The 26,435-nt window shown below is 41.5% G+C and overlaps 1 protein-coding gene across 2 annotated transcripts in view; it reads left to right on the top strand.

Moving 5' to 3' along the window:
* TGFB2 (transforming growth factor beta 2) overlaps nt 1-26,435 on the top strand; it is a gene marked incomplete at both ends in the record, with an annotated part of 80,666 nt that overhangs the window by 14,792 nt on the left and 39,439 nt on the right. The window contains one exon of one of the 2 annotated variants that reach the window (XM_080699577.1): nt 458-541. The exons of the other annotated variant lie outside the window; for it this stretch is intronic. Coding sequence (XP_080555703.1) covers nt 458-541 — 84 coding nt within the window. The remainder of the gene's footprint in view (nt 1-457; nt 542-26,435) is intronic. 2 annotated transcript variants of the gene reach the window in all.

The raw sequence follows: 26,435 nt of genomic DNA, 5'->3' as shown, positions 1-26,435 counted from the left end.
CAAGAAAGAGTTCTCATATGCAGGCTAACAATGATAACAGGTTCTGAAAGAAACCTGAAATCTAGGCCAGCCCAAGAAAAAACAGGTTTTATTCTTAATAGGTAGACTGCCCTTTGCCAAAGGGGGTCAAGTTCTTTCTATTCATCTTTAGTGTAATTCAAGGTATTTATTTGACTATTTCAGCTTGTAAATTGTACATTGTCATTTTGATGCTAGCATGTGTTAAAAGGGAAAACTGAATTCAGGAGTCTGATGGCTGATTAAGGAATGCCAGGAGAGCTGGTAGCATCCAGAGCCCTCCAGAGATCCCCCGGCCCTAGGAAGCAGGGACCTTACATGTCTGGGGGTATGATAAGAGCATTCAGTGATTCTCTCTTCTACTTTGAATCTTTGTATAGTTCTGTGCCGGCATCTCTTTAGTAAAATAGCTAATGACTGTGCTTTTTAAAACTCCTAGCTGTCTGCCCAGTTGTTACAACACCCTCTGGCTCAGTGGGCAGCTTGTGCACCAGACAGTCCCAGGTGCTATGTGGGTACCTTGGTGAGTACACTTGTCCGCTTTCTTCTTCGTTTGACATGGTGATATCAAGATATGGAGTCCATTGCTAGTTTTCATCTCCTGTGGGGAACTCATCAGAGGCAAAGTAGGATTCTGAAACGTAGCCTTGTAGCTGAGCAATCATGAAAGTGCTTGAAACGTTCTAGTCAGAGTTTACATGAGAAAAACTGATGTGTAGCTAGAAGCAATAACCATGACATGACTGCAGTATGTAGAAGAATGAGTTGGGTGTCTGAGATACCTGTTCCAGGAATCACAGACAGACTGGAAATATTGATCTCTTGACTCCCATGGAGACTACTCTCTGGGGGGTTGGACAGTATGGCCTGAACACCAAGGGAAGGTTGCTCTTTCATATATATATTTTTTAAATCTGTGTTGCTGTTCCTGACACATAGTAGTTGCTCAGTTAAACTTTGCTCAGTTTCACTTTGCTGAAGCACAATGAAGGACAGAGACTTTTCTCTTCTTTGAGGTTCTAGAGGGAAGCCACAGGGAGAGTGACTCTGATGTCATTATTTGTGACTTTCATATTGATGTGTCTGGGTTGCATGAGAAAATGGGTTGGCATGGGTCAGGCCCTCAGCTACCTGGACCTGGGAACTTGCTATTGCTCAGATGTTTTATCCCTGACCTGAAGACCAAGCACAGTCTCCTCAGAACCTGTGCAGTGTGTTAGGCTGAGGGGCACCAAAGCCAGAGGTTTGCCCCTGTTTTTGACTTGCAGCTTTCATCAAGTCCAGCAGCATTTATTGAATACCTTTTGTATGCTGGGCATTGAGACCTGAGCAATCCTGACCTGGAATAAATTCAGTGGCTAAGCGGTCCCAAAAACTTGTTCAGGAAGAAGGGAAATGGACTGGCAATCCTGGCCACGGTTTGCCACCCATATTTGAGCCCCTGAGGATGTTTGGATTATGTTAATTGTGGATGTGCATGGGGACCTGGATAGGGGCAAAGGCAATGTTTTTATTAACCAAGTCAAAGCCTGGATCCCAAGGTATCCTATTCTGCAAGTCACCATGCCTAATTTTGCTTTTCAGAGGTCAGTATAGTTTATTCACAGTGGCCTATCCTGGGGTTTCCTCAAAGGGAAGAGGAAACCCAGAAAAATAACTCTGATTTTTCTTGAGAGCACACATTTATCTTAAGAAAGCATCAAAGTGGCTAGACACTGCTGTATGAAGGAAAAGAGCAGAAGATTTAATGCAAGCTTAGAAAGCTCCCTTTTGTGGAACAGGTAGATTGGATTTCATTTGCAAGTTAATGGATCTTTATTTTGCTTCATTCTCTAAACTGAAATGTCATCTGTCCAATTTTCTCCAACTTGCTGACATTCTATTTTGGACAGAAAGAGAGAAGGGAAGGGAAGAAGGAAACATGTGTTGAATCCCCTGTATGTCCCTGGTGCCTAAGACACATAGACCTCTCCCCCAGCCCCTCGGCTGCTCAGGGAAGGCCAGGGCGGAGATCCCATCTTTCAGGAAACTGCTCTCTAGAGACACATGCCTTGTCCCTGGCCACAGATGTAGCTGGTGGCCGAGCCAGCATCTGAGTTCAGGTCTGGCCTGGTGCCCTCCACCCTCCACAGAGACCCCGAACTTCTCTCTTTTTCCTTTCGCTTCCCCTCGGGAATCCAGGCCCACTCGTGACATCACTTTCTTACCTACCACTTTGCATCGCTGTCCTTTCCAGCCCCTCCACCCGTGGGAAAGCAAGCGAGAGGCCTTCCCTGGTGTTTTGGGTGGTTTTTCTTCTCATGCACTTCTTTCTGCCTGGGATTATTTTTGGTCACTTACTTGCTGTGAGCACACTTCGAAACCCACTCTGCTCCTCAGTGAGTTTGGGAAAACCAGGTATCTCTGAAGGTGTGGAGGGGGAGCTGGGGCGCAGGCTGCGGGTGGAGTCCCACGAAGGGCCTGTGGGGAACCCTGAGGATGTCTCAGGTCTTCCATGCAGGACTGCTGAGCATTGGTGCTCTATGTTAGTTTTTTTTTTTTTTTTTTTTTGTCGTCTCTATTCTTAGAAATAGTAATTGAGTAAAAATGCAAGTGAGCTTATGCCAGGGGGCGAGCATCCAGGTCAGGGTGAATTTCTCCACGCTGAGTAGTGTGATTCTGAACCCTCCTGACGCAGAGTCTACCTTTGCCAAGCAGCTCGAGGGCCATCCCTGTCACCTTGCATGACCGCCTCTTCATTCCAAGGAGATTCTTGTAGCGGCCAAGGCAGTAGGGACCGGTGGCGCCTCCCGCTTTCCTCACTCTCTGAGAGCCTTTGATAACTACGTGCCCAACAGTGATGACGAGATTGATGCCCCATCAGCTTTAAATACGATACACTGGGAGATGAAGGAGCCCTGGCTCCTGACAGACCACATGGCTGCAGAATCAGTTTTCTTTTTCAAATTCATCATCCCCAGTAATAGTAATATTGGTTAAGGTGAGGTCAGACTGCCTACAGGCTTCCTAATAAGATAGAGGAATCCAGAGGATAAGCAAGAGAGACAGTCTCCTTGTGAATGAATGGATTCATAATTGTGGAGATGGATTCAATTTTTTAAGTATTTACTGAGTAAGAAGCTACTTAGTAGTTCCCTTAGGATGTGGAGAAGGTGTTCAAAGTACAGTTTCTATTTGTATCTCCTAAGTTATCTTTTTCTTTCTTATTTCTTTTTTGCCTTAAACAAAATAATTTATTTTTAAATCATCTCATTGGAGCATTCCAATTATACCACATAATGAGAAGTAAAACAATACATTTATATAAAAATGTGGTGTATACACACAGTGGAGTTTTAAAAAGCAGGTTCCTTGGCCCTGTCTGAGACCTGCCAGGCCCTTGGAACAGCTGGGGTAGGCGGGGCCGAGGAGTTCGCACATTTTAAACAGACCCTGCAGGTGCTTCTGGCCTGGCTGAAGCTTGCAGCTGTCCAAGGAGCTCTGATGGTGCAGGCCTGTTTACTCAGAGACATCCCACACGGAGGAATTCTGATCCAGGGGGGCCTGTGTTTGACCAGCTGGTCTTGCAAGTGTGGGACCCTGAACCCATAACCTGGTGGAGTTTTGGCCACGTGCTCCCATTCTCTCAAGTGCACCCAAAGCCCAAGGTAGCCCCGTGGTTAACAGTAGTGAACAAATCCCCTGCTCACCATCTGCCACAGTGAGAGCAATGGGTGTACCAGGAAGTCAGTCAGTCTCACCGGGTGCGTGGCAGACGCCAGCTTGGAAGTGATGCGCTGGAATGGAAACTTTCACTTGATTATATGTGGCCAGGCAGCAGTGGAATGGGAAGGGGTTTTTTGAAGCTAATGTTTAATGTCCATGTGACACATATTATGTAATGTATAAGTTAATATATAATTCCCTGGGGTAGTGTTTGGTTAAAGCACTGCCATCCTCTTTATGGCCTGAATCTAGTTCTGACACATTCCATGGGGTTAGGATCTAGCCAACAATGGAATGTAAACTCAACTATCTCGGCCAAACTCAGTTTCGGGTAACAGCACTTTTCTCCTTCCAAATGATGTTTTTCTTGAGCAAAGGTATTAGAGAAGGTGGGAATCCGACCAAGCTATTAATAAGTAAAGTTAATGATAAATTATGTGGTATTTGGTTCCTGTAACCCTGAGCCCTGGTATTCTGATGTCATTTTCTAACCACTTAGTATTTTGAATCTAACCATATGGCATGAATATTCTATAACATCTATAGATATTTGTTGTTGTTGTTCATTATACTGTTTAGAGAACTATCCAATTCTTTTGTGGGATCTTGCATCTCTAAATAGCCTAAGTGGCTACGCAAATATGAGAAAAGTGACAGGGTGAATTTTACTTCCTGATAAGTCTTCAATTAGAAGATCCCTACATTAATTATAAATATAGATATTATTCTAATATAAATGCCCAATGTGTGCAAAGATCTTGGGGGGAAAATGAAGAGAGGACATCCTTATGATATGCTAGTTTAGTCAGTGATATTTTAGTGTTTACTTATATCAGGCACCAATCTAACCACAAATGATAACAACAGTGAATAAAACAGTGAAAGTCTTTACCTTTGGGAGCTTATATTCTAGTGGAAGGTGTGTGTGTATGTGTGTGTGTGTGTGTGTGTGTGTGTGTGTGTGTGCACGTGCGCGCACGCGTGTGTGTGTGTGTGTGTGTGTGTGTTACTGGCTATTAAGCCCAAGGGTATTCAACCTCTGAGCTATACCCACATCCCTATTTTATTTTTGATTTTGAAACAGGGCCTCAAGTTGCAGATGGCCTCACTAAGTTGCTGAGGCTGGCTGAAAACCTGTGACCTCCTATCTGAGCCTCCCGAGTACTGGGATCACAAGTTTCCCCACCATGCCAGGTTGCAGATAGAAAATTTATAACAGATTAGATAATAGAGGTAGGATTTGAAAAGAGTTATGGGGGGCAATTGGACTTGATGCAGAGGGATGGAGGAGTGAGTTTTATATAAGCAAAACACAGAAAGGTGAAGAAGGTAGCATTTAAGCAGAGATTTGAAGGAAATCAGAGAGCAATCTGGGGCTCTGTGGGAAAGAGTATTCTTGGGAGAGGGAAAATCTAGGCTGTTCCTTGCATATTTCAGGATTACCAATAGTGTTTTAGAAGATAAGATTAGAGAGTTAATAGGGGACAATTCACATGGGGTTTGTAGACCATCATGAAGTCTGTGATGTTTCTTCTGAATGAAATGAGGAAAGAGTGGTTTCCACCAAGAGTCCACTGCGGCTATTAAGTTAATGGAACTTAGCAGGGCCAAGGTGGGAGCCAGAAGTCTGGTGAGCAGGTCTTCGAAATGCACTGAAATGGAACTGCAACTCTATTTCTAGGAGGGGAAAACTGCTCTAGAACAAGTATCTCAAGCTAGACTTGCTCTGTGCTGAGTTTTTTCTTTCACCAATCGTTTGATAGGTTCTTTATGCAGATTGTGGGTTTTGTCTCATTGCCTTTCATTAGTAGTCCTGAATTATTGGAAAATCACCTTTCTTTCTGGAAAGAAGCAAGCTTTGAATCCTTCTGTATGTGAAAATAACCCCTTGGGTATCCCATCTTGCTCTGACACATGTGAAATGGCAGCTGCTGAAGTTTGTACCTGCTATAATTTCTAGCAATAGCTCTCTCAGACTTGTTGGATAGGGATACATGGTATTAGATCCATAGGTGGTCCTGCCTTGGGCTACAAGAATTTCAAATTGCCTTTCCTATGTGAAGCAGAAAGCCAGACTTGGAAGGCTCTTAGGGTTCGTCCAGCTGTGCCTAGTGCAAGAAATGAAAGTGTCTTTGCCTAAATGTTGAAACAAGGTCATAAGCCAGGGAATTTGTAAAACTATGTCTCTTATCAGTCAAAAAGCATTTCTTTTGGACCAGAGTTTGCTTTCTAATTTTTAAGTTTTGAGCAGCAAGATTTATACTGGAATGTTGACTTTATTCCTTCATCTATCTACATAAGAAGTATTGATTGAGCCTACTGTGTGCCAGGTGACAGATACAGGAATATAGCACGGATCCTGTCCTCTGGGAACCTACAACTGACTGAGGATGTCAGGCAGACCAAACCAACCAACCTTAAACAAAAAGCCAGCTCTATATTGATTACAAGTGAGACCTCTTCGAGGTCAGAAGAATTGCTTAATGTGGTCCATAGAGGTGAAGGAAATCTTTTGGGGGGAGATTTTATTTACCTCCTGAAAGATGACCTTTGAGATTACAGTTTGGCCAGCAAGCAGCAATAGAAAACTGTTTTATATCTCCTGGAAGAAGAAAGTGTTAGTCAGCTTTTTATTGTTGTGACATAATACCTAAGAAGAATAACTTAGAGAAGGGAAGTTTTCTTTTGGCTCACGGTTTTGAGGTTTTAGTTCCATGTCGGCCAGCCCGGTTGCTTTAGGCCTGAGGTGAGGCAGGATGTCACTGTGGGAGGGCTTACTGGAGAAAAGCTGCTAAGCTCATGGTCTCTGGGAAGTAGAGCAAGCACAAGGAAGGGGCTGGAGACAAGGTGTGACCCCACTTCCTCCAACTGGGCCTCACTGCCTATGGTGTCCACTGACTCCCAATAATGCCATTAAGTTATGCATTTCTCAATGGATTCTCTTACTGATGAGGTCAGAGCCCTCAGGATTCATTCACCTTCCAAAGGTCCCATCTCTGATCACTGCTTCATTGAGGACCAAATATTCAACACAGAGATTTATCCCTTCGTGTTGTTTCTTCCTCTCTGCTTTTGCATGGCAACCATCTCGATGAATCATGAAACAGCCAGGAAGGCTTATGGGGTCTTTAGAAAAATAGATATAGTTCTACAAGAGAAGCGTTTTGAAATACTGAGCCTGGGGAATAGGCCATCGAGGTTATAGTAAGTGTTTGGTATTCAAAGCTGATACATTTGGAAGCTGTACTTAACTTGTTGTATATGAACTTCCATGCGCTGATGTGCTGTGGCATAACAAGACTTGGTAGAATATAGCATTGTTTTGTAAGTTCATTGTTACTATCTAGAGCTTTTCTCTCAATCTCAATGGCACACAACAAAGACTTATCTCTCATTTATATTAGATGGCCTTGGGGGTTGACTGTACTCATCTCTGTGAGCTCTTCACTCTGGTACCCAGGCTGGAAGAATAGCCACTAACCTGGGCACCCGCATCCCATGGCAAAACCATGAGATGCGGTGGTTAGTGCACCCATCTTTACTGGCTAAAGCAAGTCACATAGTCAAGCCTGATTTCAATGGGGCTAGAAGAGGGCACAGGGGAAGACTATATGGGTAAGTGGCCTGGGGGAGAGGGACAGTCAGCACTTTGTATAAATGATATAGTCTACTCCAGGAGAGTTGGGAAAGAATGAACGATTTATTCCATGTTTAAAACTTTGCTATTGTGAGTATGACACAATTGGAGCTAAACTGTTTCAGTCTGTATAGAGTTATGAAGAGTTTTTTAATGAATATTTACTAAATATTTAATGAGTTGATTTTATAGGAAAGACATAATGTTATTTTCTTCCACTTTTATGAATGACTTGCTCCTCCAATCCAGATATATTTATCTGTTACAAAAGGCACAGTTGGAAGTACCAGGTTTCTGAAGCAAGTCCTGATGTGTTATGTGAAGTTTATGTATGTCAGAGAAACTCTGAAACTCAGGCTTCCCTCCAAAACATGTAGTGACATTTCTTAGCCTTAGGGTCCTGGATTGCCACCCTGGTCCTAACATGCCCAGCAGTATCTGGAAGATGTTGTCCACAGTAAGGATTCGGGCTAAGTTTCCATGAGAGTATAAGTGTGTAGATATTTAACTGTTTGCTAGAAGGTGCATGATTTCCCTGCTTCTTATCTCTCTTGTGAGAGTCCCTTGCCAACTTAAACATTGTGTACCATGCGGATCCCTAGAATCTTGTCTAACCTGAACCTTAGTCTCCTGACAGCGACCCATTAGATAAATTGTTTATAGCCTCACTCATACCTATTGTATCCAGTGAGCAAACTGAAAAGCTACTCTGCCTGGTGTGGGGCATCTGCTGTGTGACCCCAACATAGTGACAGCTCTCTGCTCTGACAGACTCTGAATATGCAAGGTAGCTTGGTGCTTGCAAGTTCATAAATAACCATCTCCACAGACTATTCTTAGTAGCAACAGATGCTAATCTTTTCCAGCCTGCTCTCGGGGTCAGTGGTGGGAAAGAGAAGAAAAAAAAATGAAAGCATTGTTTTGCACATGGCTGGACATCTGTGTTTCTGAATCGCCCTGTTGTGTGTGATGCAACTGCTGGAGCTGTTTTGCTGAATGTGAACTTTGTCCACCAACTGGAGTCTAAATTGGTTTTGGATCCTTCTGAAATCTAAATGGCCAGACCATATTTTTCTAATATTCAGTTGGATTGCATCTTTGCTCCGAAGTAGAGCTGACTTCGAATGTGTTCACATCAGCAGCAGGGGTTGCTTCTCTATTTTTCTGGTCTGGGTTGCTTGTTTTCCCAAGACTGCTACTTACTTCTTCCGCTGTCCATATTTGGGAGACCAGGAAAGTAGCTCCCTATGAAACTGTGGCCTCAGTGACTTCAAGGATCATTAACTCTAATGTTATTGTTGGGAAGAAAGCAGTTTGTTTTTTAGAAACTAAGCAGGTGAATCACCAAGAACAGCTAACCCAGCAGGTATGCAGGTACCATGGCGGACTTGGACTTGAGCTTCAGATATCAAAGTATTCAGGTCCTGCCCTGGGAACTTAAGACTGTGGTTTGGTTTGGTAGCTCTAGTGAAAAGGTTCTTTTCTTTTCTTTTTTCTTTTGGTGTGTGTGTGTGTGTGTGTGTGTGTGTGTGTGTGGTAGTGGGAATTGAACCCAGTGGTAACCTACCACTGAGCTATACCCACAACATTTTTTATTTTTTATTTTGAAACAAGGTCTTGCTAAGTTGCCCAGGCTGGCTTTGATCCTCCTCTCTCTGTCTCCAAAATACCGAGATGACAGGTGTGTGCCACTGTGCCCAGCTAGCCAAGAGGTTTTTGTTTTGTTTTGTTTTGTTTTTGTTGTTGGTTTTTTTTTTGTGTGTGTGTGTGGTACTGAGGAATGGAACCCAGAGGCATTCTACCTTCGAGCTACACCCCCAGCCCTATTTTTATTCTTTATTTTGAAACAGGGTCTCACTGAGTTGCAAAGGGATTCACTAAGTATCTGAGGCTGGCTGTGAACCCAGATCCTCCTGTCTCAGCCTCCCAAATGCTGGGATTTCAGGCGTGTGCCACCATGCCCGGCTAACCAAGAGGTTTTTGACCTCATTAGGCACCAGGGTCACCTAGTAAATATTGAAAGTATTCCTTTATGTTACTTGTGCTGGAGTCTATTTCCAGAAAGTACCTCAGTTGGTCTGGTGTGGGCCCTGGTATCTTTGATTTAAAAGAGTCCCCCCCACCCCATGAGATTCTCATGTGTAACCAGAGCTGGGAACCTCCATTATGGGGCTGTGCAAAGCTTTTGATAAAAACCGTTTACCTCTGTCTAGCTATTCATGTTTTATTTTGAGTGCATTTCTGTGTAATTAAAAGGTCTTTTTTAGGTGGGGGGCATTAACAGATGAGGAGAGTAGATTTTTGTTTTTAAATAATAATAATGCTAATATCAGTTACTGACTAAATATATTAAGCACTGGGATAATATTTTATTAGTGTTATACATATACACTATTATTATTCTCAATTTTACAGATAAGGACACTGATGCTGACAAAAATCATATGTAATTTCCCCACAGTCACACAGCTGATAAAGGGCAGAGCCAGACCTTGAACTTGGCCTGTCTGACTCCAGAGCTCATCCTATTAATCACTTCCCCAAGAGGACAAATTTAAATAAAAATTAAATGTGAAGGCATGAGATGTCAAAACAGGAGAATCCACCAACTGAGAACCATCTGTATCTCTCTATATAAAAGAATCATTCTTCTAACAAAGAAAAAAAAATGTTTAGACATGTTTCTTTTTTTTTTAATCTTTTTCTTTTTAAATCTTTCTTTCCTAAACCCCATGGAACCTGAAAGCAGACAGCTTTCAATCTAATCCATGGGCTTGGATGCCAACACTAGAATTAAGCAGTGGCCTCTGAGCTTATCTCATGCACATTCTCTGTATCCTCAGTTGAAGAATGGAAATCATTTCTTGAATGAGTTTATATCAATAATAAGTACATCTTTGCAGTCATCATTTTGCTCAGGCTGGATAATAACTACAGTGCACAATATAAAATTCTAGTGTTTTTCATTTGGTTCCCTGGATAGAGCAACCATTTTTCGTTTTGTTTTTAGGCTGGTAAATCTGTGGAATTACTTCTTACTTAAGTGATTGTACTGATTTTCTAATGCCTGTTAAATTTTAAGTAGTATTAGTCATCTATCAATGGGTAGAATCCTAGAAATTCAATAGCCAGTTCCCAGCAGGCTCATCACTCCCCATACATAAAAAGGAAAGTTGTGGACTAAGGCATCTAATAAATATTTGCTAAATGAGGGACTGAATGGATTTTGCAAAAATGGGCCATAATGGAAATAGAACCCAGTGCATGGTTCAGGACTTCTTGGGAGATGAGCGAGGTCTTGTAAAAAGTCGATTGCTATGTTCTGGGATTCTCTTCAGGGGCTCCATGGTCAGCTAGCCAACTTCTAATTACCTACCTGGAGGAATGTCATGTACACTATGCATGGAAATATTAATAGGCTGAAAAAATCAAATCATCACCAGCCTCTGTTTATATCTTTCAGCCTTGATGAAAGGATACAGACTTTTCCTTCCCTCTAAGTATTATTTTTCATATTGTAAGTTAGAAAAGTTCAGCGTCCCCAGGGCACATGAGGAGCAGGAGTGAGGTGATTTGCCAGCATCTGTGAAAGATGAGAAGTCCAACTTCAATGCCTTTGTATCCTCTGCTATGGGACACCTGGATGAGACCCTGCTCCCTCTGAGAGTTCAAACTGCTGCCACTGGAACTATAAAGGGACATTTAGACCTGTGTTCATGGGTGTGTAGCTAGACAGCATGAGTATTTTTAGGCCTCTTCTTGTCTCACTCTGATTTCTACTTGAAATTTTAACACATATAAGCTGCACTGAAATGATTTTTAAACTGCCCTTCTGCCCTTTGGGTAGTGTAGAAGGAATTGGATTAGTTATATAGCCTTTAAACTCTGTTTTTTCTTCTTTCTTTCTTTCTCATTCTCTCTCTCTCTCTCTCTCTCTCTCTCTCTCTCTCTCTCTCACTCTCTCTCTCTCTCTCTCTCTCTCTTTCTTTTTATTTTATTGCTAAATATCCAACAGGCTGAATGAAGGAAATTCAAGCCTAACCCTGGAGGGACCCCTATTTAGTCATCTGTCTAGACAGACGAGTTCATATAATGGGCCTTTCTGTTTCTTTTGCTTTGAATAACAGACGGTGGTCCTTTACTTTTAACTTTAGGAAGATGTCCGCATTTGGTTTGTTGATCCCAAGCTGTTGTTGATAAGCCAAGAAAGTGACTCACCCATAAGCCAACAAGGACTCTTGAGTATGACAATTAGACTGTGATCTAGAAGGAAAATACAGGTTTTGCATATCTTTATGCATGCCTTTGCCATACCTGGGCAAAATCTACACTATGCCACATCAGACAAATCAATTCCCCTTGGTAAACCTCATTTTTTTCCTCTAAGATGAGGATTAATTTTAACCTTACTTTTTCATGGTTCTTTAAAGAAAGAAGTTATCTAACATATAAAAATGTTTATATATTGTAGGGGTTGAATAAATTGTTATTCATTCATCCATTCATTTCAAGGTCATTATTGAAACCTTTGACTCTTTTATTCTAACAATCTATTGAAAAACTAGGGATTCCAGTATATTTTATTTGTTTGTTTATTTGTTTATTTGTTTTTGCTGTACTGGGAATGGAACCCAGGGACATTCTACATCCAAGCTACACCCCCAGCCCTATTTTTTATTCTTTTATTTTGAAACAGGGTCTCACTGAGTTGCAAAGAGCTTTACTAAGTAGCTGAGGCTGTCCACAGACTAATACTCCAGTCTCAGCCTCCCAAATGCTGAGATTACGTGTATGTGCCACCATGCCCAGTCATTCTATGTTTTTAAGATCAAATTGGTATACATTGAGAACAGTAGTGATATTTTTTTCAAAGTCTAAAAATAATGAATAAATAAAAAAGGGGTGCTGGTTTCTGTGAGAGAAAAATAATATTGAAAATATTTTTATGTGAGGTATCTAAAAATAATCAAATACATAGAATCAAAGAAAGGAATTTTGGTTGCCAGGGCTGGTGTGAGGGATGGGGAGTTACTAATGGAAGGCATAAGTGTCAATTAAGCAAGATGAATAAGCTCTAAAGCTCTGTTATACCTATGGTCAACAGTAATACATTGCGTGCTTAAAGTTTTGTTGAAAGAGTAGATATCATATTAAGCATTTTTACCATGCCTGCCAAAAATATTGGTCAAAGAAATATGCATAATAATATTCTTTGTCTTCTTGAGAGGGCCAGAAAACCAAATAACTTGCCTAAAAGGAATATATATATATATATATATAATACATTATATATATTCATATACATATATATACATACATATGTGTATATTTGTGTGTGTGTGTGTGTGTGTGTGTGTGTGTGTGTGTGTGTAATTCTTTTTACAGTTAAGTGGGACATAAACCATCTTGTTTCCTTGTCAGTTAACTTTAAGGACTGCCTGGATTATCCCTGAAAACGATGATTTAAAAATTTTTTCTTATTCTATTTAATACAGTTAATATTCACTGAGCAGCCGGGTATGTTGGCACACGCTTGTAATCCCAGCATTTGGGAGGCTGAGACAGGAGAATCTCTGTTTGTGGACAGCCTCAGCTACTACTTAGTGAAGCCCTTTGCAACTCAGTGAGATTCTGTTTCAAAATAAAGAATAAAAAATAGGGCTGGTGATGTCGTTTGGAGGTAGAATGTCCTTAAGTTCCATTCCCAGTAACACACACACACACACACACACACACACACACACACACACACATTCTCTGAGCATATTTACTCCATCAAAGGCTTGAAGTCTGCATTAAAAAGGTGGATAAAAAGTAAGATAAAAAAAGAGATGGATCTCTGGAAAGAGTTAGCTCAGACTTCCTAACAGGAAGGTACTAGGTTTAAGTGGAAGTGCTACTATCTTTAGTGCCATACCATTGGAGAAGTTTCCTATAAGCCTCTGTTTCTTTTCCCCATCTAACTGAGATAATCCAAATGAGATGATATGCTCTCAATAGCTAGTACTATTGTGTTTGTTATTATTATTCTTTTCTTGTTAATATTCTATTATCCTTGCCTTCAAGTAGATTATAGTCATTTATGGAGACAGACTTGTAAATGAACTCTCATACACAAAGCAAAAAAATTCAAAACGACTGAGTAGCATTTACAAGCAGAGTGTTCTGGGAACACATAGGAAGGTTGGGTCGGTAACTGAACCGTCCTGTAAGAGAAGCCACCTCTAGTATCGTAGACCATGCTCCTGCCTTAGCAGTGAGTAGTGTCTAAATGAAAAAGAAAAGAGAATTTAGCCTGTTCTTTGATTCTTAGAGGACAGAAGCAAATGATATCTATGCTGGTAGCAAAAGTTTTCACATTTCATAGTATAGTTCATGATATTCTCATACACTGAAATTCCATTAGAATCCAGCACTTTACATGGCTTTGGATATGGCATGTCTGAGTCATGTCTCTTTCAATACAACTGTAATCAATAAAAATCCCCAGTAAAATGTGGTTAACCACAAGGACATCTCTCCCCACCAACTCCACCCCCAAGTCAGCACTGTGATTTATTCAGTTTAGCGCTCCTCCCCCTAATATACTTTACACTGGAAAGTTTTTGTGTTTCTCCAAGTATGAAAAACAGAAGTGTCACTCTTCCTTGCCGCGGCCCCTCTGATACACAGTTTCACTCACACTGGTCCTCTAATAAGCTCAGTCCTGTCCAATACCCAGGGTGGCTATGACTGGGAGATGTCTACCTAATTTCATGAGGAAGCAGGATAGAAGCTCCCAAAGAATTCAATTTGAGGTCCCTAAATGCCATACTGTGTCAAAGCCTTCCCCCCCTCCTAATATAACTCTGGCCTTTTCTGTATCCTCATTAAGATGAATGCCCCATCCCACACCACCTCCTTAGTTTACCTGTATCATAGTGTTTCCTTACCTGGAGGTGACCTGAAGTAACAGCATGTGTTGCGAATGGGAAGAGAAGGATGGGAGAGGGCAGAGGGAAAGAAGGGTGATGGGAGAGATGTGGAAGCCCATGAAGGTAGCCTTTGCCCCCTTCCTCTTTGGGTGTGGGTAGCACCTCTGGCACAGCGCTTCTTGGGCCAGCTGAGCCAGGAAGGAGAAGGGTGAGGCCATTAGAGGCCACTGTCACTACAGCATCTTGAGACATGACCTGCGCTCACAGAGGACACCTGGCTTCACTGTTACCTTTCCCTGTAAAAGCAGACGGAGAGAAGGTGCCGTGCTTACTTCAACCTTATCAAAACCTTGCTCCTTTCTCTGTTTTCTAGAATGCTCAAGTTTACTGTTCTTAGTTTTTCTCAAGGATACTACTTGGGAGGAACTTTTATTTAAAAGTTCTAAAGTTAAATATCAGGAAGGTAAAATGAGGCCCATTGAAAAGTGGTCTCCTTTTTCCAAGAGAGGTTTAGTGAGTCCTCACCTCTGAATCAGGGAAGACAGGTGGAATTGGATGGCTGTGCTTCGATCTCATCTTACCACTGACTTTTTACTTGCTCTTAGTTGATGGAGAAAGATGGATGTAGAAATGGCCAATTGCTATTCACTTTATTTACATAAGGACCCATTTACCCTTTGCTAAGTACCTATTTCCTGATCCTTTTATCCACCTTTGATATTTGGTCAATAACTACAATAGTAATAATAACAAGAATACTTAGAAACTGCTTTTTTAACTCAAAGTACTCTTTTATGCACATTGGAGACTTTCATTGCATCCTGGCAGGAAGAGAATTATCATTTTCTCCCTGTCATAAATGAGGAAACTGAGGCAGAAAAAGAGATTAAAGAACGTGCCTGAACTATTAAGTGGCAGCTCCCGGAACACGCATCCCCAAAGCTGACATTGCCATCCGTACTTGCTCCCATTAATGGGAAGCTGAGTCAGTTTCTCATTGTGTGACCTAAAGGCAGCAGTACGGTGCCTTGGTTAAGAGCACAAATTGTGTAGTGAAAATGGCCCAGGTGTGAGAGTTTGGGGAAAGGCATCCTACCCCAGAAGTGAATTCCACCTGGTCTAAAATAGAGACATCATCACACTCATCCACATTAGAAACCTGTCTGGTGCACATATACGCAGAGCTCCTTAGGGTCTGAAACTGGAAAGAGTAATCAGCCTGCCAAGTTCTCTTTAGATGACTTTTTTTTTTTTTTGCTAACTCCTTTGATTAGCAAACAGTACAAATGTTTATAGAGTTGGAAGATTTTTTTAATATCTTTATTTGAATTGCACAAAGCAGCCAAATGTAATTTGGCCCTAGGCTGCAGTATATGTGTGTCTTGGTGCCAAGAAGCAACCGCGCTCCGCCTGAAATGCCGAGCATTCCAGACCTGTTACCTTGTAAGTGTAATATTTACCAGATTTTTGCTTCATCTGGAGATGAAGAGCAGAGCTGAGCAGAGTGGGGGCAGGTCAGGCTGCTGGGAAGGGAGCTCGATGTCCAGAGGAACTCTTGAATAAGTAGGTAGCTGGGGAGGTAAATAAAGATTTCCCAGGAGTAGCCCTATTTTATTTTTATTTTTGGTACTGGGGATTGAATCTAGGGTCATCCTACCTCCAAACTACCTCCAGCCCTTTTCTTAGTTTTCCATTTTGAAGCAGGTTCTTACTGAGTTACAGAGGACCCTGATAAATTGCTGAGGCTGATTCCAAACCTGAGATCCTTCTGTCGCAGCCTCCCAAGTATTGGGATTACAGGTGTGCACTCAGAAGCAGCCCTTTGGCTGGCAACTTTGATATCGAGGATGAAGCAGTAGAGGCTGATGTGCTGGGATGCTTGCCATGTGCCATGATGCAGCACAGTGCTAAACGTCTTAGTTTCAGGATCTACTTTATCCTCAGAATTCTAGGAGATAGACACTGCTATTATCATCATTGCCAGGGAAAAAGCAGCAGAGTTGGGCAGAATACCCAGGTTCAATTCTGTGCCATCCTAAAGTCGCTCTGTAGTAAAACTGGTATAGAGTAAGGAGTGAGTGTACGAAGCTGAGCAAGAATCATGTCTCATTCCCCAACCTTCCCAACTGCCCTATTAATAAGGTGTTACTAAGATCCGACACAGGAGAAAACCAAGGCATAAGAAGTGAAGACATTTGCCAAGGGCCACACTTTTATGTGACAAACCCAGGCTCGGAGTCTGGGTCTGCCGGATCCCAAACCTTCAGTTACTTGGTGTTATTCCACAGCATCTTCATTAGGCACCACCGACAAAATCAGAAACAACAGTGCCGGGCGTGGTGGCGCACGTCTGGGAGACGGAGACAGGAGGATCGTGCAGGTTCAAAGCCAGCCTCACTGGCTTAAGAGACCCTGTTTCCAAATAAAAATATAAAATAGGTCTGGGAGTGTAGCCCGGAGGTAGAAGGGCTTCCAGGTACCCCAGTACCACCAAAAAAAAAAAAAAAAAAAGAAAAGAAAAAAGATCGGAAGCAACATAAAACCTTAAAATACTGGGCAAGCCTGGCTCTCTATGATGATCCTCAAGAGAAGGGGCTTGAGGTAGAGCTTCAACCTGTCTGCCCTGAACCCTGCAGACAATAAGCAGAGCCAGGAAATGAGATCTTTTTTGTAGGAGTGTGTGTGTGTGTGTGTGTGTGTGTGTGTGTGTGTGTGTACACAGATGGACATTTGTGGCTAGAGCATGGGAGAATTATTTCCATGTTGTAGAAATCAGCAGCTGCAAGAGAAGCGTAGTTTCTGTCTCATTCTCATTTCAGAGGATGAGAAAAGGTTAAAAAGTATCCATAGGACAGTAAGCAAAGGGACAACAAAAACCAACGCTGCCTCTTTCCAGCCTTGACTAGGTAGAGGCCACCAGTTAGTATCCTTAGTATCTCGGGGCGGGGGACGCCCTCTTTTTTGAAGTGTTTATGTGGAAGTGAAGCAGTGTTGGAAACTACTGCCCCTGCTCCCCCACCTACTTCGGTGCCAACACTATCTCCCAAGCAGGCTCGAAATACAAATGGGGGACTTCTTGCCCCAGGCCCTTTGTGAGAGCTCTTCTTTAGCTATTGCCTCCTTTGCTTTGGGGGGGGGTTGCTTTGGTTGAATCTTACCCAAGAAACAGAATTCTTAACTGAAGATGGAAACTTATAAAAGCAGAGGTATGAAGTGAAGCTCTTGGGTGAGTGCTGTCTTTGGAAGGGCTCACTGCCTTGGGATGAGAAGTTCAGATTGCAGCAAAGTGGCTTCCGCCATGGTACTCAGGGCAGGAGCTGGTAAAGTGGTGGTTCTGAGCAACCGGCAGCACTTCTAAATTAAAGCAAGAGGGTCAGGAGTTTTTCCTTTGTGGGAAAAATCACATTTTTCTAGTGGCTCCATAGTGTTACAGTGTTAGATGGGATATTAGGATACAGGAACTAAATCTGAAGAATGATGTGCCATCATTTGAAATCTTAAAATGGTGGAGAATTTTGCTTGTGATAAATCAGCTGGTCTTTGGGTAGAGGGAGTCAGGTTTTAGAAGACAGACTTAAACTCACCAACTCCTGCTCCTGAGACTGTACTCAGATCATCTTCAAATGCCACCTCCCGTGTCCTTAGGCAAGCTCATCCCCAGTGGCTTTTCTTTGTGATGCAAGCACTGGTTGTATATAGAGGTATGCAATACTGGTTCTCTTTTTGCTACTCATCTCAATTTTGGGAAATAAATGTTTGTAAGGTGAGGAGGTTGTTATATGACACAAGCCTACTCTAAGTTGTCCTTTGAGGCAGGCTTCTTGAGCATAGTATATTTTTTAAATTAAACACCAGATGATAAGGCAAGTGAGAATGAGAGGCAATTCCCAACTAGAGAGAAAGAAAACTATGTGTTAGAGGCTTAAACTTTTGGATTCTGCCCTTGGATATTACGGGAAAGCCCTAGCACCAGATTTATGATGTAATCAGGGGTTTAATTGGAAGACTCTGTGCATGAATGGGCCCACATTGAGTCAGGATCTGAAACCTCTGTTTTGTCAATGTTTAATCCTATAGAGATTTGCAGGTGATCTTTAAGAGGATGAAAAGGGCAGGACAGGAAAGCATGTGTCTTTTCTAAATATAACAGTGGCTGCAAATGTGAATCTTCATCAAGAGAAACACATTTTGAAATGCTATAAAAGGACTGATACAGTAAAAAGACTGCTAGTTTTCCTGTTACTAGTCTCTCTTTCTTTTTTGATGGGAAACCAGGTACACAAGGAGAAGTATGTGGGCCCGTGTGGCACTGCCTAAGACACCCCCTCATACATCCCCCTATTGGCTTCACAGGCAAATAAAAATTCTTAACAAGAACTGGCAGTCCTTGCATAAGCCCTTCATCCGTTCCACCATGAGGTTTGAGAGGTTTTTTTTATTTTTTTTTTTAACTAGAGCATTTAAACACAGCTACATATCAGAGAATTTGTAAGATTAGGTGACTTGTCCCATGAGTCAGGGATTAAGAGGTTAGAAGTTGCAACAAATCAACCAGTGGCTTCTGAAGAACTTTCCATTGAAGGCATTTTCAAGTAAGAAACATCACCTTTGGATTTCCCCATCCAGGATGGCAAAATGTAAACACGAGCTGACCCAAAGAACCAGATTCTGGACATTGTGAAATGACACAAGAATGCTCCCCCGCCCCCTTCCTTCCTTTCCACATCTTGGTTGCCATTTATGAAGAATGTCAGATTATTGTAATGGTTCTTTAAAAATGAGACACAGACACACAGAGATTGTATTTAATGTTTAAGTTATATAAAGTAATTTAAAAGTCCCTCCCTTCCAGGACATCTTGATTCATTAAAAAGAAAAAAAAATAAATGGCACACATATTTTGAATGCTTTAGATATGTATCTTATTTTAATGGCCATATCTTGTCACTCATTATTTTATAGGATTGGAAGTTAACTTCTTTTTTTCAGGTAGATATTAAAGTAACTACACATTTGTAACAGACTTAGAGTAACTTGAAAATATCTGATTTATTAGCAGCGACGAGTAAATGAAATACTTACCAAAGCAAATATATTACATGTTTTCAATACATGTTTTCAATGTTTAAAAGTGTTATAAACAAGATTTTATAGAGTAAGTATCTATCTTCCTTTTAATGTGAAGTACTAAAAGTAGTCCATGTTAAGTCACTTTTACTTTGACTTCACTACCTATTAGCTGTGTGACCTGAGAACAACCATTTAGTTCAGGCAGGCTGGTATCATACAATGAGACTTTAGATTTTGACAAATCCAATAAGTTAAGGAAGGGGAGTAAATAAAAAGGGAACTATACCAAAGAGCTCTCAAAGGCAAAAAGGGAAATGATAGAGTCAAAGATAAGAAATCCTACTCCAGGTCTCTGGTAATTGTTAAAAAGTGGTCCTTGTTTGGTTGGCAGGTTGGTTCTCTCAGTATAAGTAAATCAGAACTGTCTTGGTCTCCTTCACCTTAGTCTTCTCATCTGCAAAATAGAATTGGAAATAAAATTTACCTGGCAGAGTCTTTGTGAGGCATATACAAAATAAGCCAGGTAAGACCTGGCTACTGTACTGGCCTCTTGCATATGGGAAGGTTTCGCCTTCCAGGTAGTAGATTTAACACTCATTTGCTTCGCCTCATCTTTTCTTAATTTTAGGTACAGTCCATTCGCATCCCTAGAGTTTGGCCAAGAAGGGACAGAAGGCAAAACTCAAATCAGTTAAGAATGGGTAGTTAGCATGACCTTGGAGCATGACCTATGGGGAGGACTGATGAAGCCAGGATGTCTCTCATGGTTGAGAATAAATTGGCTGCAGGTGCTTCAGAGGCTTCCCAGGAGATCACTGCACCCCCATGCAGTAGCTTCGTAGGGCTGGTGAGGCAGTGACCTCACATCACACCCTAAGAGTGGCTCAGGTTGTATGCATGGAAATCGGAGTGAATATTCCTTCCCAGTGTGAGGTGGATGTAATTAAATGGGAAAAGTACCCACTAGGAGTTAGGACCTGGGTCTGATCATTTTTTCCTCCCACTTAGGAGTATTTTCTGGTTATTAGCTCTGAACCTCAGTTTCTCGATCTACTCAAGTTGGAGACCTATCTCAAAAGTAGCTTGAGGGGGCATGAAATTAGAAAAGATCTTTTTTTTTTTTTCAGGTCTGGGGATGGAACCCAGAGGCATTTGACTTCCGAGCTACACCCCCTGCCCAATTTTTTTATTCTTTATTTTGAAACAGGGTTTCACTGAGTTGCAAAGGGCCTAAGTAGCTGAGGCTGGCTGCCAACCAGGATCCTCCGGTCTCAGCCTCCCGAATGCTGGGATTACAAGCGTGTGCCGCCATGCCCGACTTAGAAAAGATCTTGTAAGCTAATGTTCCTTATATTTGAAAGACCTCTGGAGATGTGTGGACTGCATATTCTCATTCAGTAAAAGTGAGTTTAATAGCTGGGCATGGTGGCACACATCTACAATCTCAGTACTTGGAAGACTGAGACTTAAAGATTGCAGGTTTGGGGCCAGCGACTTAGCAGGAACCTGTTTCAAAATAAAAACTAAATAAGGCTGTGGGTGTAGATCTGAGCTAGAATGCCAAATGGGTTCAATTTCCAGCACCAAAAAGAGAAAGAAAGATAGAGAGTAAGTTTAAGTACAGCAATAACTATTTGCATTTATTTATAATTTCTCATTCAGCAAGAGTACTTTTGCATGCATGATCATATTTGAGTCTGTCTAGGACTCTATAAAGTGATCGAGCTCTAGTTCACAAGACACAACGAGCTTATGGAACTTCTCCAATGTAACAAAAATCAGAGGCAAAAGGGAATTCTTACTAAGAAATGGGGCCTTGGTAGAAATCCTTCCTTTTTTGACTATGAGATTCAGGAGATTTATACTGAAAGGGTTAACATGACTACATGTCAGAACTGAAGCTAGAGTCGCTTCACTTAAGCTTCAATAAAACTGGATTGATCAGGAACTAGAAAAATCGCATGGAAAGTGTGGCTGGTGAGGGCCGCTGAGAAGGAGAGTAATGTGGGCCTCATGGTGTCTCCTTCCTAACCTAAAGTAGGCTTTCATAAGCTCAGTTTTTCAACTCTGAGTGCTGGTTGGCTTTTCCCCCTTCTTTTCTCTTTGAGGAAAGTTGAAGATTCATATAGCTAGAATGGAACTTGTCTTGAAGCCTCAGGACAGTGGCACAGGTCACCTAGTTCTGTTATCTCCCTTTGAAGATTGTCCTAAGCCCCTGGCTGCTCTTAGGGTTGTCCCTAGATCCTTCTGCGGCCAGCAATCTATAGTGAGAATGCTCATTATTGTCCTGCTCTTGAGCTGTTATGGGGTTTTCCATTCCTGGGTCCTTGAAATACTACAGAACAAATCTTTATCAGGAGGGGAGAGGACATGGAAGAGTAGAAAGTGTGTGGAATTGGAGCTGCTTTTCTGCTTAAGCTGCATGCTCTTGCACAAGTGATCCACCTGCTGGAACCTCAGTCTCTCCCTTTCTACAGTGGGAATGGTGGGGGTTGGAATTTAACTAGCCACATAGCTAACAGGCACTCTCAATAAATAATGATGTAAGATAGCCAGATGTCATTAAGGTGAAAAATAAGATTATACTGAAGAAAAAGCACTATGTAAATTGTTTTTATTTATTTATTTATTTATTTATTTAGTGTCTGTGTGTGTGTATGGTACTGGGAATGGAACCCAGAGGTTTTCTACCTCCGGGATATACTCAAAGACCTATTTTTTATATATTTTATTTGGAAAGAGGGTCTCACTAAGTTACTGAGAGCCTCACTAAGTAGCCGAGGCTGGCTTTGAACCTGTACAATTCTCCTGTCTCAGCCTCCCAAGTGCTGGGTGTGCTCCGCCATGCCGGGCTCTGTAAATTGTTTTTGAAAGTAGATGCTGCTAATAGTAATATCACTCTTCTTGTATACACCTGGTTTATCAAGTAATCCAGTGGGTTAACAATCCTTATCACTCTAAAAGTGGTTTTCTGAAACATGTCCTGTTATAAGGCTCATGTCTTCCCACAGGTTATTGGTATTAATAGTAATAGACTGAGGTATAAAGGTAGACCCACAGACTATCCTGGTTTATCCTATAAGATGGAGAAAGGAATGGTTCACCTTTAAAAGGTCTTCAATACAGCTACTGGTTTGAGATTTTGCAGCCTTCTTCTTCTTCTTCTTTTTTTTTTTTTTTTTTTTTGGTGGAACTGGGTTTCCTCAAAGCCCTTCTACCTCTGGGCTACACTCCCAGACCTATTTTTATATTTTTATGTAGAAACAGGGTCTCTTAAGCCAGAGCAAGCGGCTGGCATCGAACCTGGGTGATTCTCCTGTCTCTGCCTCCCAAGCACGGGGATTACAAGCGTACGCCACCACGCCCGGTTTTGCAGTCTTCTTTATATTCCTGGTTAAAAAAATTTTAATTGGTATCAGATTCTGAAAAAAATACAACCTTTTCCCCCTTGCCCTCAATATTTGATTAATGATATAAGCTTATATTTATTATTTCTATGTTGTGATCATTATCTCGTAGCAATTTTTAGAGGCAACTGCCAGTATGATCAGAGTTTAAAGATCACACACCGTTTTAAAAAATATATACTGTGAGTCTCTGCTCTTTTGCTAATTACATCCTTCATTGTAAACACCTGAAGAAGTATCAGCACTACTCAACACAACATGATAAGTGTTGTTAAGACAAAAAGAAGGGTGAAATTGATAGAAATTGATTCTGCTCTGGAGGAGCTGGAAATAATTTCAAAAAGGCAATACATTGCCGGAGCTTCAAGGATAAATGGAGTTTGCCAGATGGCAAGGGTTACTAGGTAAAGAACTGGCCTGGCATGGGTGGGGTGCCCTGTTAGTGCCTGACTTGCTTGGAGATTGGAGGTGATATGGTGCCCTTAGGGCATGAGACAGAGTCCACTGTGGGGTTGGAAGGGAAGAGGAGGGGAAGAGAGAGAGTGCTTATGAATCTGGAAAGGTAGTTTGGGGTCACAAGGTACAAAGACAGACATGTTATTAAGTTTTCTGTTTAGGTATTTGAAACTTTCAAGAACTTTCACGTATTAGAGGTCAAGAGGGAGGAAAGAATGGTTAAGAACAGAAGCAGAAGTGCTTGGTACCAAGTCAAGCATGTTAGGCTACAATAGGATAGTGCTTTTATAAATTAATTAATTTATTTGTTATTTATTTATTTATTGGTACTGGGGATTGAATCCAGGGGCGTTCTACCTTGGAGCCACTCCTCTAGCCCTTTTTATTTTATTTTTTTGTGAAACAGAGTCTTGCTAGTTTGCTAAGTCTCACAAAGTTGCTAAGGCTGGCCTTGAACCTGTGATCCTCCTGTCTCAACTTCCTAAGTACTAGAATTACAGTGCTACACTGTAGCCGGCCAGGGTAGTGCTTTCTAATGATCCCCAGTAACCTCAAGGGCAGACACTGTTTCTCTCAGCCTTAGCTAGAAGAGTCCTGTCCAAGCCTGTCATTAGTTTAGACATAAGGGAACTGAGGTTTGAGGTGGGATTGATGATGCCCATAGTGGGATCTATGAAGAAACCAATGCCATCCTATCTTTAACACTCACTCTGAGAAGCCCCTCCCACCAAGCATACCTCAGACCCCCTCACAGTCCTGTGGTCACCCTGAAAAGCTCATTCCAGTTGACCTTTTCATTTCCCTTTACCCACACTGGACTCCTGAGGATGGGTGGTCTAATTGAAGGCTGGAGAAACAGGATTGATTGTTTTTTTTTTATTGACTACTTTTATTTATTGGACTGGAAAAGTGCTTTTAGGATTCCAAAATCTTTCTCTGAGATATTTTCAAATGCTTGACCATTCCATGCCTCTGTCTGTGTCTTTCCTTCCAACCTTCTCAACCAACTACCATGGTTATTACACTACATGGAAATGAATGCTAACGGAAAGGTTCCCAGAGAGCAAGGCCATGCTTCAGTGTCTTCTGCAAAAACAAAAGCTTAGTCAGATAACAGACCTGGCCCCCACAAAGAAGAGGATGTGGAATTAGACAAAGTGTATAATTAGTGTAGAGCTATGGAAAAGGCCTATTTGGCTTTTAGAGCTCTCCTGCTTCCTTCCCACAATAAAAAGTAATATACAGTCCAGTTAGCTTAAAAAAAAAAAAAAGCAAAGGGATCAGCTGGAGTTTCTAAAAGCCTGTTTGTGTTTGAGCTATACCAGAGCATATAACAGCAGAGCCTCTCTGCTGTTATGTCCAATGCTATAGCTGCTTGTAGTCCATTCTCATCACTCCCACCATAGAAGAAAGAGCAGACCAATCTAAAACCATCTTCATCCTGTCTCAAGTCTGGGGACCCTGGCACTCTCTCTGATTCTCTCTTCTAGGTCATTCTCAGAGTAATACTTACAGCAGCAGTGTGTTGTGGGTTGCTGCATATCTGGTCCTTGAGATCAACCTGCCTGACCATAAATTACTTTCTCCATCCTGGTTTCTTCCAGACTCTGTCATCCTCCCTTGAGCTGTCTTGTGTTTAGAGAAAGATGCTTCTGTACTTGACAATGAAAATAGCGATTTACAAAAACAATGAGGAGAAAAAAAAAAATGGCTCAACCAGAGGAGCGGAGTTGGCAGCTTGGTTTTCAATGTTACGACATCTCTTCCAGTTAGAATACAGTGATCTCGAAATAGCCTTCTAGCAGCCTATTTTAATTAGAAGGCAAGCCGTAAGGGACTGTGTTGTTCAACTGGCTAAATTAATTAATTTAGATGAAATTATGGATGTGATTATTTTCTCTTTTCTTTTTCTTCTTTCTCTTTTTTTTTTTTCCAATACTGGGGATTGATCCCAAGGGCACCCTACCACTGAGCAACATCCCTATCCCTTTTTATGTTTTATTTTTATATAGAGTCTCCCTAACCTGCCCAGGCTGACCTTGAACTTGTGGTCCTCCTGCCCTAACTGCCCAAGTAGCTGGGATTATAAATATGCACCACCATGCGTGGCCTATTTTCTACTTTTTTTGACACAAGGAAACCTTTCAGAAATGCTGCCTAGCCTTTAAAAATAGTCTAATGAAGCCAGTGCAAATTGCAAGAAACGGACATCTTTGGTGACATCATTCATGTACCCTGAGCTAGTAAAAGATATTCCACTGACTGTAGAGTATGCATAATGAACCCTGTGTTGGCTTTGTGTAAATTTTCCACCTCTACATCTTTGTTTGCTACTTATTCTATTCTGGTTGTATATGTACATATACTCCGCCATGGAATTTTGGAAAATCTATTTGCTTTTGCTCCAACACATTTATAAAGCACTGGATTACTGGAAAAACAAAAGAGGATTTAGTATATGTTTTTAAGATGCATAGGAGAACCATTGCTTTGGGCCGAGTCCTATTCTATCTCCCCAACTGCCTGTGTAAAAAGACCAAGGAAAGCTTCAGAAGCCTGCCGAATGTTGACCCCGTCACAGAGCCACCTGCAAGACTCCTGAAGAGCTTGAGAGAGCTGGATGACAGATCTTAGGCTTCCTCGAAGAGAGAACACTGACTCTTTCTTAAGAATTCTCCTTACATTCTCAAAATTACAGTGCCTTCCAGGTTTGCCGAGGTATAAATCAACTGGGACGGCTTGGATGAACTCTTCGGATGCTTTGACTGCAATTTTTCAATCAGTTACTTCTCCTAGTCTCCCTCAAGACAGAGTAAAATTTGGAACTTTTATAACCTCTTTACACAAAAATAATGAGAATGAAACTCAACCACAGGGTTCACTCTCAACTAGTTCAATTAAATGAAGGTAGCACATACTTTCAAATTTAAAGGACTTAAGTATGGTCGAGGTCTGCAATGGAGATTATTAAAGACTTTTTCTTCCTCTCACAAATGGTGGCCCAACTTTAAAGGGCAGAAAATTGTTTAGCACCTAAATGAACACAATTTCTTAAGGCAAGTATACCAGCCCTGGCTCTGTTCTAAAATTCCTTCAGACCACAGTTCATCTGGATTCATATAATTCCTAATATGTTTCCATATCTTAATTGCCTATAGCTATGTTGCCAATGCAAACACCCTTCATGAACACATTCACCAACCCTACAAAAGTTCTGTCATTGAAACT

The sequence above is a fragment of the Muscardinus avellanarius genome (assembly GCF_963383645.1).
Source record: "Muscardinus avellanarius genome assembly, chromosome: 7".
In the NCBI taxonomy this organism is placed as follows: domain Eukaryota; kingdom Metazoa; phylum Chordata; class Mammalia; order Rodentia; family Gliridae; genus Muscardinus; species Muscardinus avellanarius.
This window is presented reverse-complemented; position numbering and strand designations above follow the sequence as displayed.